At 35.5% G+C, this 12,368-nt stretch overlaps 1 protein-coding gene across 3 annotated transcripts in view; it reads left to right on the plus strand.

Moving 5' to 3' along the window:
- LOC149791203 (uncharacterized) overlaps positions 1–11,642 on the plus strand; it is a 46,736-nt gene extending 35,094 nt beyond the window's left edge. For all 3 annotated transcript variants that reach the window (XM_089969665.1, XM_089969666.1, XM_089969664.1), the window contains exons 2-7: positions 1,882–2,002; positions 2,669–2,943; positions 4,454–4,534; positions 6,598–6,729; positions 7,385–7,506; positions 9,091–11,642. In XM_089969665.1, coding sequence (XP_089825791.1) covers positions 1,894–2,002; positions 2,669–2,943; positions 4,454–4,534; positions 6,598–6,729; positions 7,385–7,506; positions 9,091–9,892 — 1,521 coding nt within the window. In that variant the 5' untranslated portion in view covers positions 1,882–1,893 and the 3' untranslated portion in view covers positions 9,893–11,642. The remainder of the gene's footprint in view (positions 1–1,881; positions 2,003–2,668; positions 2,944–4,453; positions 4,535–6,597; positions 6,730–7,384; positions 7,507–9,090) is intronic.
- Positions 11,643–12,368: the final 726 nt, after the last annotated feature.

Here is a 12,368-nt window from a genome sequence, read left to right on the forward strand (position 1 = left end):
GGTCTGCTTAGTCGTCCCTGGATGTTGCCGAACTGTTCTGCTGCTCTGGGTGCAGAGCAAAACGACCATTTGTCCAAGGGCCGCCTACGTGCAGGTCTCTGACTACAACTCCCAGTGGTCATCTCCACCTGTTGCGACGCCAGTCGCCCATCGCCGTCGGACTTTGGTAGGTGCAGGTAAGGAACAATGAGTGTTATGATGATGATGAATGATAGGTGCACAACATAACCTGTGCGTGAAGGAGATTAAAGTGAAACAGCCTTTGCACAGAGATAGCCTCACTCTCTCGGCCTTGGTAGTTAGAACTCAGTGGTACGAAGATTCGTCACGGCTGGGGACTACTTCGGCTGCATTGGATGGCTATGACGTCTTCCGTGCCATGTCATACCCTGCGCTCTCCACAAAAAGTTTGCAGATTCGCCTTCGTGGCCGTTGGATCACTCAGTTGATCTCTTCCGCCCAGTCTGCCGAAACTGGCTTTGCATGCAAGGATAGGCAAGCTCCTAAGTCACCGAGGGTTTTTTGAGGCCCGTCGGCTACCCTCTACCTGGTTTAGCCGGCCAGTCGAAGCCGTTGCCCGTGGTGTGGCCGCTGCGCATGCTACAGCTACTTGGAGCCACAGGTGAGGGCTGAGCGCCTGGTGAGGACCAAAGATGGACAAGCTACTCGCGAAGGAGCACGACGTGCCCATCCACCAGAGATACTACCCCTCCCAGATCACCCCGAACACCACAGTCAATACTATCTGTGTAATGGCAACCTTACAGAGTTTGCATGATACTCTTAGAAGGTTGACTTTAAATAAAGAAATGCAATTGCCACGAAGTTTTCTCGTCGTTTTTTGTTTCTTACTATTGTCCATTGTCGCTTGTTAAAAAACATACGCTGTATATTTTCACTTATAGGACGAGTCTGCTAACTGCAAATAACATAGTTCCTGTTCTGCCGTCGCATGATGTACCGTTAGATCAGGATCTGTTTTGTTTGCTTTACTTCTAAAAGTTGAGATACAGTATCTGAGGAACTGGTAAGAATCATTACATATGCTTATTATCTGTTCATGCAGGATATGTTTCATGAGTAGATCTCAAGAATTTAAACTGAAACGAGGTAACGGCTCCTTTGAGTAGATCTCAAGAATTTAAACTGAAACGAGGTAACTGCTCCTTTGAGAAGATCTCAAGAATTTAAACTGAAACGAGGTAACTGCTCCTTTGAGTAGATCTCAAGAATTTAAACTGAAACGAGGTAACTGCTCCTTTGAGTAGATCTCAAGAATTTAAACTGAAATGAGGTAACTGCTCCTTTGAGTAGCGATAAGAAACAGACTGAACTTTACTATAATAACTCAAAGTACAAAGAAATCGAGTACAGATATAAAAATAATTCTTCTAAATGGTTGGGACAGCTGAAGCTTGATTTTTATTGGTTGAAGAGTTATGACGAAACGATTAACTTTAAAGTAACCAAACCGATTTTGTTAACATCCTTTCTTGCATGTTTTCTTGGCTGATACTGGCAAACAATGCAGTGGCTGGTTTAATGCAAACTAACACTTTCGTAAGTTTCTACAAAGATTTCAACAGGTTGTATCTCTTTGTTCTTTATATCCGATTCTTTGGGTACAACATTATGTTACAAAATTAAAATACGCTTCTCAGAGTACCGAATTATGTCACAAAATTAGAATGCGCTTCTCAGGGTACAAAATTTTGCTACACAATTAGAAAACGCTTCTCAGGGTACAAAGTTATATTACAAAATTAAAATATGATTCTCAGGTTAAAAAAGTAAGTTACAAAATTAAAATGCTCTTCTCGGGGTACAAAAATATGTTAACAAAGTAAAACAAGCGGATATTTTTTATTTTCTAACTTAAAGGAAACCGGAGAAATGACAGACGAAAAGGTTGACGATCTACCGGAACTGACGTGGAAGGACGGAGAGAAGAATGGAGTTCCAGATCATCCTCCTATTATTAGATTACCGATGTGCCCGATTCGTAAGTTCTAACTTAAACCAATCCCATTATTCGATTACCGATGTACCCGATTCGTAAGTTCTAATTTAAATTTTCACCCAAAAGTACACTTTCTTAGTGAAACTCATTTATTTAAATAGTTGCAAATATTATTTATAGATTCGGTACCATCCCAAAATGATACCCTCACATAATCACTGGTAAAAACAAGTTTTGAATTTTTTTAAAGCAAAATAGCGAAGTCAACACGAATTGCAAACATATATGTTGTGATTAGAATATTCTACGGCATGTTCACGCTATATAAAGTGATAGCTCTCTGGGTTCAAATGAACGAATGAGCGTTCCCCCAGCGCTAGAAAAGTTATATCTTCCTATGTACAACATGCATGTATAAGCATTATTCCAGCATTATAAAAAATGATTACACGCTGGGTACAAATGGATGTATGGGCATTCTCCCAGGACTAAAATAAGAAATTTTATTTTCGTAGCTATCACGATCGTGTATTTATTGTCCGAAAATTCGGCCAACAAGTTTAAGACTTTAAGATTGCAGAACTCCGAATGCAAACGAATGTTTCTAAGTAGACCGCCTTCATTCTTCATCAAAACTATATTATAATAATATCATGCATTTTTGAAAAATGGAACACACGTATAAATCTCTTACTTTTTAAAATTTAGCAAAAAAGGTCATAGAGTACCCTCCGTCACCTCCATCAGACGTCGAAGTAATCACCACCACAGAGCGGTGTCTGCAAGTGGTTGCTAGGCTAGAGCGCGAGGCCCTGGTAGCGGTTGCCACGGAAGGAATTAATGTCGGACGGGAGGGGCCACTAACTCTCGTACAGATAGCGACATGTGGGGGGACAGTGTACATATTCGATGTCCTCGTCAACAGAGACTTGGTTGAGAAGGGAAGAATAAAAGCGATTCTTGAAAACGAAAAGATACTAAAGGCAAGTGTAGAATTCAGTTATTAATTCTAAGGATGTCAAAATCGTACCGAATCTATATTTTTTGGATCGTTTGGTTCAAAACAAGTTTGATAAGAGGTTTTCGGGTAGTGGAGTTTGAAACATTCGCAATTTGATATCAGTACTGTCGATACTTGGAGAGTGTCATGAAGCAAGCATGTTTAGTTATACCAAACACTTAAAAGTGCAAGTGTAAAATCTGTTTGTCCCTTGAATGACTAAACAATTCAATGTAGTACTATTGAATACACGCATAGCCTTGGTAACTACTGTCATTTACAGGTTGCATTTTATCGTAACCAGCAACTCGTATGGTGGTGCAACTTAAGTAATAGAAAGGAGACACACTACATGTCTCAGCTAAATAGCGGTAAAGATGGAAAACATCAATATATATATGTGTGTGTGTGTGTGTGTGTGCAAAGGCAGAACAGAATTGTCTTTGAAACGTGCGTACGATATAGAAAATTTTGTGGGTGATTCTTTGTTTGATTAATATTTGCATTGCTATTTTTGTTGACTTAAGTTCGCGAAGAAAGGCCTAGACTGAATTGTTACTTATTCCTACAGGAGTTTTAAAAGAAATATATTCATTTGAGGTCAACTTTAGACAGTCTGAGGAATAAAGAAACATTTACGCGTATCCGATTTGCAGCGAAATGTGTTCAGATTTATTAAATTTGTTGAGGATTGTTAATATAGGGCAGACAACTGCCTATCTTTATTGTTTATTGAGGATCAATTAATATATACGCAACACAGAGATTACTTAGTGACAGTACATTAATTAAATATACGTAACATAGAGATTACTAAGTGTCAGGACATAAATTAAGTATATGTAACACAGAGATTACTTAGTGTCAGTACAAAAAATTAAATATACGTAACATAGATATTACATAGTGACAGTACATGAATTAAATACACGTAGCATAGAGATTACTAAGTGTCAGGACATGAATTAAATATACGTAACATAGAGATTACTAAGTGTCAGGACATAAATTAAGTATATGCAACACAGAGATTACTTAGTGTCAGAACAAAAAATTAAATATACGTAACATAGATATTACATAGTGACAGTACATGAATTAAATATACGTAACATGGAGATTAAGAAGTGTCAGGACATAACATAAATTAAGTATATATAACATAGATTTTACATATTGTCAGGACATGAATTAAATATATGTAACACAGAGATTACTTAGTGTCAGTACATAACTTAAATATACGTGACATGGAGACTACTTATTGTCAGGACATAAATTAAATATATGTAACACATAGATTACTTAATGCCAGGACATGAAATAAATATACGTAACAGAGAGATTTCTTATTGCCAGGACATGAAATAAATATACTCAACATGGAGATTACCTTTTGTCAGGACATTCAATAAATATATGTAACATGGAGATTACTTATTGTCAGGACATGATTTAAAAATATACTTATGAATATTGTTCTACAAAAACAGGTAATGAATGAATGTTCATCGTCAAGTGCTGCTCTTAACTACCAGTTTGCTGTGACGTTGCAAAACGTGTTCGATACCCAGGTACGTGTGTCATAGATTTAATGAAAATATTACCTCATAAGTTGCATTCGTAATTATGTTGTCACTCATTGTTAGTCTTGTAAATCAGCTCCCAAACCTGTATTGGTATATTTTATGTGGTTTGAAGTCTCTTTTTTTTTTGTTTTTACATAAAGTTCAACAGTTATTGCCAACACACTTGTCCTCAACACATGCACATACATATAGTTGTTGCTAGACATCTGTTTGTATTTCTCGCGCTTTTGAGTTACGCTTTGTTGTGGGGGGGGGGGTCTGTCGGCAATTTGTAAATCATAGTTCCATATAAAAATCCAAAGTTTGAGAACCTTGTAAATCCACATGGTATCACAAGCATATCTGGTATCGCTGTTTCGAATTACTGGACTACATCGGCCGCTGCTTAACCGATTCATCACTATAGAAGAACCAATCGGATGTGACTTCATTCATTCGAAATGTTTTTATTTGTACTTGAACCGAACGTTTATTAATTAATCATGCAACTGCCAAATTTCAAATATCTCGTGACTTGACTAATTGTCACGGTTCAACAACGCATTATATTACAAAATGGATGGAATACTTTACATTGTAACGCAGATTGTCCTGTACACTTAAACAATCCGTCAATTTTTAATTTGACGCACACACCAATACCTGTGTTGATACTGAAGGACAATTTGAAAATCTGATGTCATCTATTCATAAAATAGAGGCTGTGTTGCAGACAGATCTGTCAGCAATACATCGATATACATTTTCGACACTTAGCATATTTCTTGCGTCGCTTGAGGCACCTTTCGTTATAGAGCCCCTTTGGCGATGTATGCAGAATATTTCCGGGTAGAATTTCATTTTGCACGACTTGTAAATCCACATGGAATAAAACAACCGTTCTTCCTGTAGCCACTTTGAATTTCGTGGCTACATACAACTCTTACCAAATCCTGGCAAGTGTCTAAATTATATTCTGGTTCGTTCTGGACAGGTTTGTATGCAGCGAAATTGCAGAATTTAATGAACAGATGATATCAGATCCTCAAATCGTCCATCAGTATCAACAACGGTGTTGGGGTGGAGGTTCGGGATGATTTTCGGACTTGCAGAGGGTGCAAGGTGGGCTGGGAATTAATTAATCGGACTAAATCAAAACATGTCTGAAGATGACCTAGTTATTCATGTACGAATAAGACATCACATTTCAATAAGAGACCAAAGTGGTCCTCAGATCACTTATCGAGATTAGATCAGTCTGGACAACTGCCGACGATGGGAGGAATAGGACACAGTGTGTATGGGAGTCTTTGTACAGATTATATACTCACATGACCACTAGACAGATGAAAACCTTCTATCCGTTAGACAAAGGAACATTTTAGAGGCAGACGATGGGTGCACGAAAATGGTTTAAGATGTTTATGAAATTTGTAGATGATCTGTCTGTCTGTATGTATGTCTGTCTATCTATCTATCTATCTATCTATCTATCCATCCATCCATCCATCCATCCATCCATCCATCTCTATCTATCTATCGCCAGTTTCAGACATATGTGCACCATCTTCAGGAGTCATAAAATTGCATTTATCGCTGAATGAATCGCACTGCTGATATTACAATATCAAATGTTCTATCCTTTTTCTTCTTACGATTCTCGAGTTGGACTTTGTTTAAAATGTATTCTGTAGGCAAGGCCTGAGTACTGTAAACATTTTCGTTCTCAACTGCCGGGGTGCTAGAGAAGGGTACTTGTCAAGGTTTTGAAAATCGGAGTTTTGCAGAAAAATAGTACCGTTTTCGACCAATTTCAATTTACATGAATTCTTTTTATAGGAAAGGTAGGGCACTTACCCCACATCACGTTGTGCTTTTTTTAAAAGGATGAACCTTTACATACATACATACATACATACATACATACATACATACATACATACCTACCTATAAACATACGTACATACGTACGTACATACATAAATACATACATACATACATACATACATACATACATACATACATACATACATACATATTCATCTATATTTCCTCATTACTGTTTGCAGATAGCGCATCTAGTGATAGAGGAGCACAAGGGGCGCCTGTTGCCTACCCGGATGAAGCTGTCAGAAATATGTCTGCATTATTGCGAGGACCCGTCAAAATACTACACCTACGACTGGCGGGCAGACACTAAAGTAACTATTTTTTCTCTATCGAATTCCGCGACACTATGCAATCATATTGGTTGAAAGTCTCGGACTCGGCCAATGTGGCTATGCGAGAAAGCTTGCCAATAGCTTCCGTTGGGTCGTTGGTTCTTCCCGGGTTCTTACTCAATCAAATATACTGGCCTCCATGTATATAGTCTGTCATATGCTGAAAATGGCATTAAATCCACAAAACCACAACCACATAAATCATATTCTTGGTGGCGATAATATTTAGTCTACATTGAAATTACATAAAAATTAAGATCGTATGATGGCAGACAAAGTCCGAATGCAACGAAATTAGTTCTTGGTCTATGCATTTGACTGTCTAACAGGATGATGCCGTCAATCATTATTCATAAAATGTCCAGCCATGAAAAGGCGAAAATATTGTACATAAAATTTATAATTAGAACATTTTTTGGAAGGTTTAAATATTATATATGGATAAGAAATAAATTGCTTTGACATCTTAGGAAATACGAAGCCACTTTCAAGAAAATCACGGTTAATAAAGAATATCAGTGTGATAGAAGATTGCTTTTTGACTGAAGAGAAAACTGTCGGAAGCTTTTGGTCCTTTTTGTCGGACAGAAGAAAACAAAGCTGTGGTGCATACATTATTTTCTTGCAATTATAGGAAATGTGGAGCAAGTTTCTAGGTAACTTCTGGGGCCGACGTCCCATGACTTCAGAAATGGTAGAGTTTGCATCCGGGGACGTCCTGGTGCTTATTCCAGATGTATACAGGAACCAAGCTGAGTAAGTTCCTCAAATAGTCTTGCTCATATACACGGTACGTTACAACTAAGATGAACTGTATAAAGGCCTTGAAGTGGAATATTTTTGTGGGTGAAAACGGAGAAAGAAATGCAAGGAAACAAACAATCGAATATAAAAGTCATACCTAAATTTGGGCTAATAATCAGTTCGTGTGTGGCTACATATTTTCTTACATTTATTGGATATATTATGTAATACTTATATATAGCTAAATATGTAATACTTATATATAGCTAAATATGTAATACTTATATATAGCTAAATATGTAATACTTATATATAGCTAAATATGTAATACTTATATATAGATAAATATGTAATACTTATATATAGCTAAATATGTAATACTTATATATAGATAAATATGTAATACTTATATATAGATAAATATGTAATACTTATATATAGCTAAATATGTAATACTTATATATAGCTAAATATGTAATACTTATATATAGCTAAATATGTAATACTTATATATAGCTAAATATGTAATACTTATATATAGATAAATATGTAATACTTATATATAGCTAAATATGTAATACTTATATATAGATAAATATGTAATACTTATATATAGCTAAATATGTAATACTTATATATAGCTAAATATGTAATACTTATATATAGCTAAATATGTAATACTTATATATAGCTAAATATGTAATACTTATATATAGCTAAATATGTAATACTTATATATAGCTAAATATGTAATACTTATTAAAAGCTATATTATGTTTAATACAGTTATTCATATAATTCATAGACTGCCCCCATATTCTTAAAGATATGCCTACACGTTTTTAGTTTTTGTGACCGGCTGAATTGTTTCAGCCCCCACCCCCTAGACTTAAATCATTTCATGTCATTCTTGAAATATCTTATTTATCATGTTTCATATATGAATTACTCTGAGTTTTATGACATGTTTCAGAGAACAATTCATATAAATTCTTCTTTTTTGCTTAGAGCAAAACAAAATCATATAACATTCTTGACCAGACGAAAATACATTCATGCAACATTGATTTGACGAAAATAAAGTCATGCAATATTGTTCTGACGAAAATACGTTTATGTAACATTGACTAGAGGAAAAAACACATGTAACATTTTTGGCTGCATTACCATGCAACATTAGTAAAGGTTAAGTGAATAAATTGTAAATATTAACTGCATGTTAGTTTAAATTTTAAGGTAGCACACGTTCTTTGATTGAATAATACGTCAGTTATTGTTAATATATCGTAACAAGTCAGGGATCTAAAATCGGCTGGTTCATAAATTTGTCAAGACTGTTTATACGATGTTGTCTCCCCTAGCTGACTCGTTCAGATCGGAAATCTTGTAAATAGTATCCACCAATCAAAACGTTTAACGTAATAATCAATCAAAAATGTGTGTAATATGTGTGCTATTAGAGGAAATTTTGAAACCTACTATTGTCTGTTGATATTGAAAGTGCCTTTCTTGCTTCGTAGTATATTTCCATTCATACGTGTGATTTTATCTGTAGGAGTAAAGAAAGTACTTAAGAGTACAACGTCTCCCTTTCAGATATCTCGAGGCAAACGGTCTTAAGCGCAAGTATGTTAAACTAGTGTTTGAAGAAATACTGTTGGAACTTGATGATGTTGTTAAAGAGGAGCGTGGTGAAAGGATCGCCGGTGTAGTGGAAGCCATATTGCGCCGTGCAGACGAAAAGTATGGAAATAACACAAGACTTTTCGGGATTTTCGATCCTGACGAAATTAACGCTTTGGAGTTAGTAACGGTCGACGACGCTAAGAAAATATCTCACAATATTCTGAGACTAAAATATGAACATATTTTACAGGAATTGGCGGATATGGAAAGCAATCTACGATTAGGGGTGGAAAGTTGGCACTTCAGGAACCATATTAACTCCTATTTGCAATACCTTCAGCAAAACACGAACGAAGAAATCAGAAGCAAATCTACTGCATTGTTTGCAGAAATGAAAGAGGCATTTTTGACGAATATTGAGAGTAAGCACAGCAGTGAAAGCACGACACATATGCTCTCTGTTAATGAGAAGGAATTTTTGCAATCTTTGGAGTACACGTCAATGCAAGGAGATGAGCACGGTCCTGTTGTCAAGTCTCTATACTGGAAATTGGTTCAGGAGGAGATTCATCAGTACATCAACCTGCTTAGGTTGTATCCCCGCGAATTTTCCATGCCCAAAGATGAGTTAGAAAGGCTTAAGCACTTCAGTTCGGCTAGGAGCTTGGTATTTGTGCCAGAGGGCGTGGCAAGTCTAGCAGCCGCTCTTCTAGACGCTTTACACGTGTCCACCTCATTCTCAGGGCGGAAACCATACTCTAATATTTTGTAGTTACGGGTACTAACTTATTGGTTGGCATAGGCAAACTCAGAACCGCAACAAATTTCAATTTGTAGTAATTATACTTGACAAGTATAAAGATTTTACACGAAATCCGAAGAAATGAGGTAGGATCATATGATACTCCGAAATAACGGATATATTACATCATTCTTCTGATGCCAAATGCAGTTAACAATGTATGTTTCCTGCTGCACCTTATTGAATATAAAATGTACGTGTTTTGCTTTGATCTCTAATAGCTATGCCAGTTAGGTTAGCAACTGACGTCATAATTTCACTTTGAAAGAGAACACTCATTACACACGTCATGTTATTTACAAAATGTTTGAAGGCAATTGAGTTAAATATTCCAGTTTAATAACGGACTCATCGAACTTGTTAAAAAAATAACCATTTAGTAAATACGCACGTTATGTGTATGTCTAGGGAATGTTCCCTCTACGAAGACATGTTAGAGTGGCTCTTTCTGTGTTTGGAGACGTGCGAATTTGGATCAAAGAATACGAAAACACAGGCGGAAGTCCTGCTGCATGCTCTCCAGGCGTCAAACTCCGGTGTAACAGGATCATGTATCGTAAGATTCTGTAAACTGTGAGGCAGAACGTGCCAGACTTTTTGACAAAGCAAAATCACCTAAATTATATTATTACATCCTAAACAAGATTCTACTAATATGATTGATTAACTATCAAATTATAAAATCCAGTAAAGTTTAGTTTGGCGGTTTGTATGAACCCTAACAAAGTCATAAATAGATCATTTGTCTTAAAAGCAGGGTGCAGGTCATGCGATAACTGGCAATTCACAATTGGGTAAAGGAAATTCAACCGCCCCTTCAAAATTTGAAAAGAAAATATCTAAGCTATCCACATATATGGATTAAGTTTATTCTATGTAGAAATTAGTTTGTTTTGGGTTTTGGGGGAGGGGGTACATCTATTGATGGAAATTATCCGCAAATTGACATTAGGCAAAATGGTTTGACGATCTAGGGGAGGTAACTAATTAAATGTTTTGTTTGTGTTCTCGATTTTTATTTCATCAAAGAAGTATTAATTGGTTTGCCGTATTCTTGGAAGAAATTCTTGAATAAGAAGAACTCTGTCATTAGGCTAGTTTTTAATTTTAACTATTGGCAATATTTTTTGAGCTGCAATATTTGTGTCAAAAGGAAAGGATGAATTTGGTTAAAAAAAAGAATTAGGTAATTATGTTGTCTTTTCCAAAGTCCAAATGTAGCAATATTTGGATGTAATCTGGAGTTTTCCATTCATTGTATATTAAAGCTTTTTTCATGATAATTGTTCGAAATCCTTCCTCTGTTTTTTTTTTGAATGCAGTGTGTTCATTTAGGACAGCTATACATTTGACTTTGAACGCCGTTGTGAAAAAGTAGAAAAAAATAATGATTAAGAAAGAGATGATGCATGCCTGCTAAAATAGCGCCTGCAAACTGTCATAGATTAAAAGGTTCGTTAAAAGAAAACATGTCTTGAATTTATTCAAGGTAACATATATTGTTTGCTTAGAAGAAACAGCTAAGGGAGATAACTACTGAGACACATTGGAGCTGTTCATGTAGTTTTAACTCACATGGGCCAGTTCAAGACTGGTAAGCATTACATTTTATGACAATTGTGAATATGAATTACAAAGAGAAAGAAAATATATGTAGTTTAATTTACTGAGAATAGACACGAATAGATATGAATGTATATAAAAAAATTCAATGCTCTTATCAACTTGTATGTGTATGAACCCAGATGATCCTACATTTTTGTTGACAAAGTGGAAGAAACAATTGAAAAATTTAACAGTCCAATTAGTATATTATTTGGTGGTTTCAATTTATTACTGAATTTTAATTTGGATTTGAAGGGTATATACTTATTAATAACCTATAAACAACAGAATGATTACACTGACGCATTGATGATTATAACGTCGCCCTACTATCGAGTTCTTAATCTTTTCTTATGTTCTTAAGAAAACACATTTGGTGCGGGAAACATCCTATGAAAAACTATATTAGATATTTTTCCATATTTCTTAATGTATAGCAAGCTTAGTAAATTCTATAAAAATTACAGTAGGTTACATGTCAGATCATTTGATAATTAATTTTGAATTAAAACTTAATAACATTACACACAAAAGAAGTTTCAGGATATGGAACAAAAATCCCCATAAAACAGCAGCAGCAGCAGCAACAACAACAACAACAACCCACAAAAACACACACAATCCCCCAAAACCAACAAAACACAACGACAACAACAACAACAACAACAACAACATACATCGAATTTATGTTACAAAAGTGAAAGATATAATTATATGCGTATCCCCCTCCCCCCATAACAATATGATATACCTTTTCATAATCTTGATGAATATATTTTTAAATGTAGCAGTTATTCAGTTCTATTTCTAGGAGCTGTATTAATGGAAATTAGGGGCACAC

Source organism: Sinohyriopsis cumingii, chromosome 9 (genome assembly GCF_028554795.1).
Source record: "Sinohyriopsis cumingii isolate HCF-2022 chromosome 9, ASM2855479v2, whole genome shotgun sequence".
Classification (NCBI taxonomy): domain Eukaryota; kingdom Metazoa; phylum Mollusca; class Bivalvia; order Unionida; family Unionidae; genus Sinohyriopsis; species Sinohyriopsis cumingii.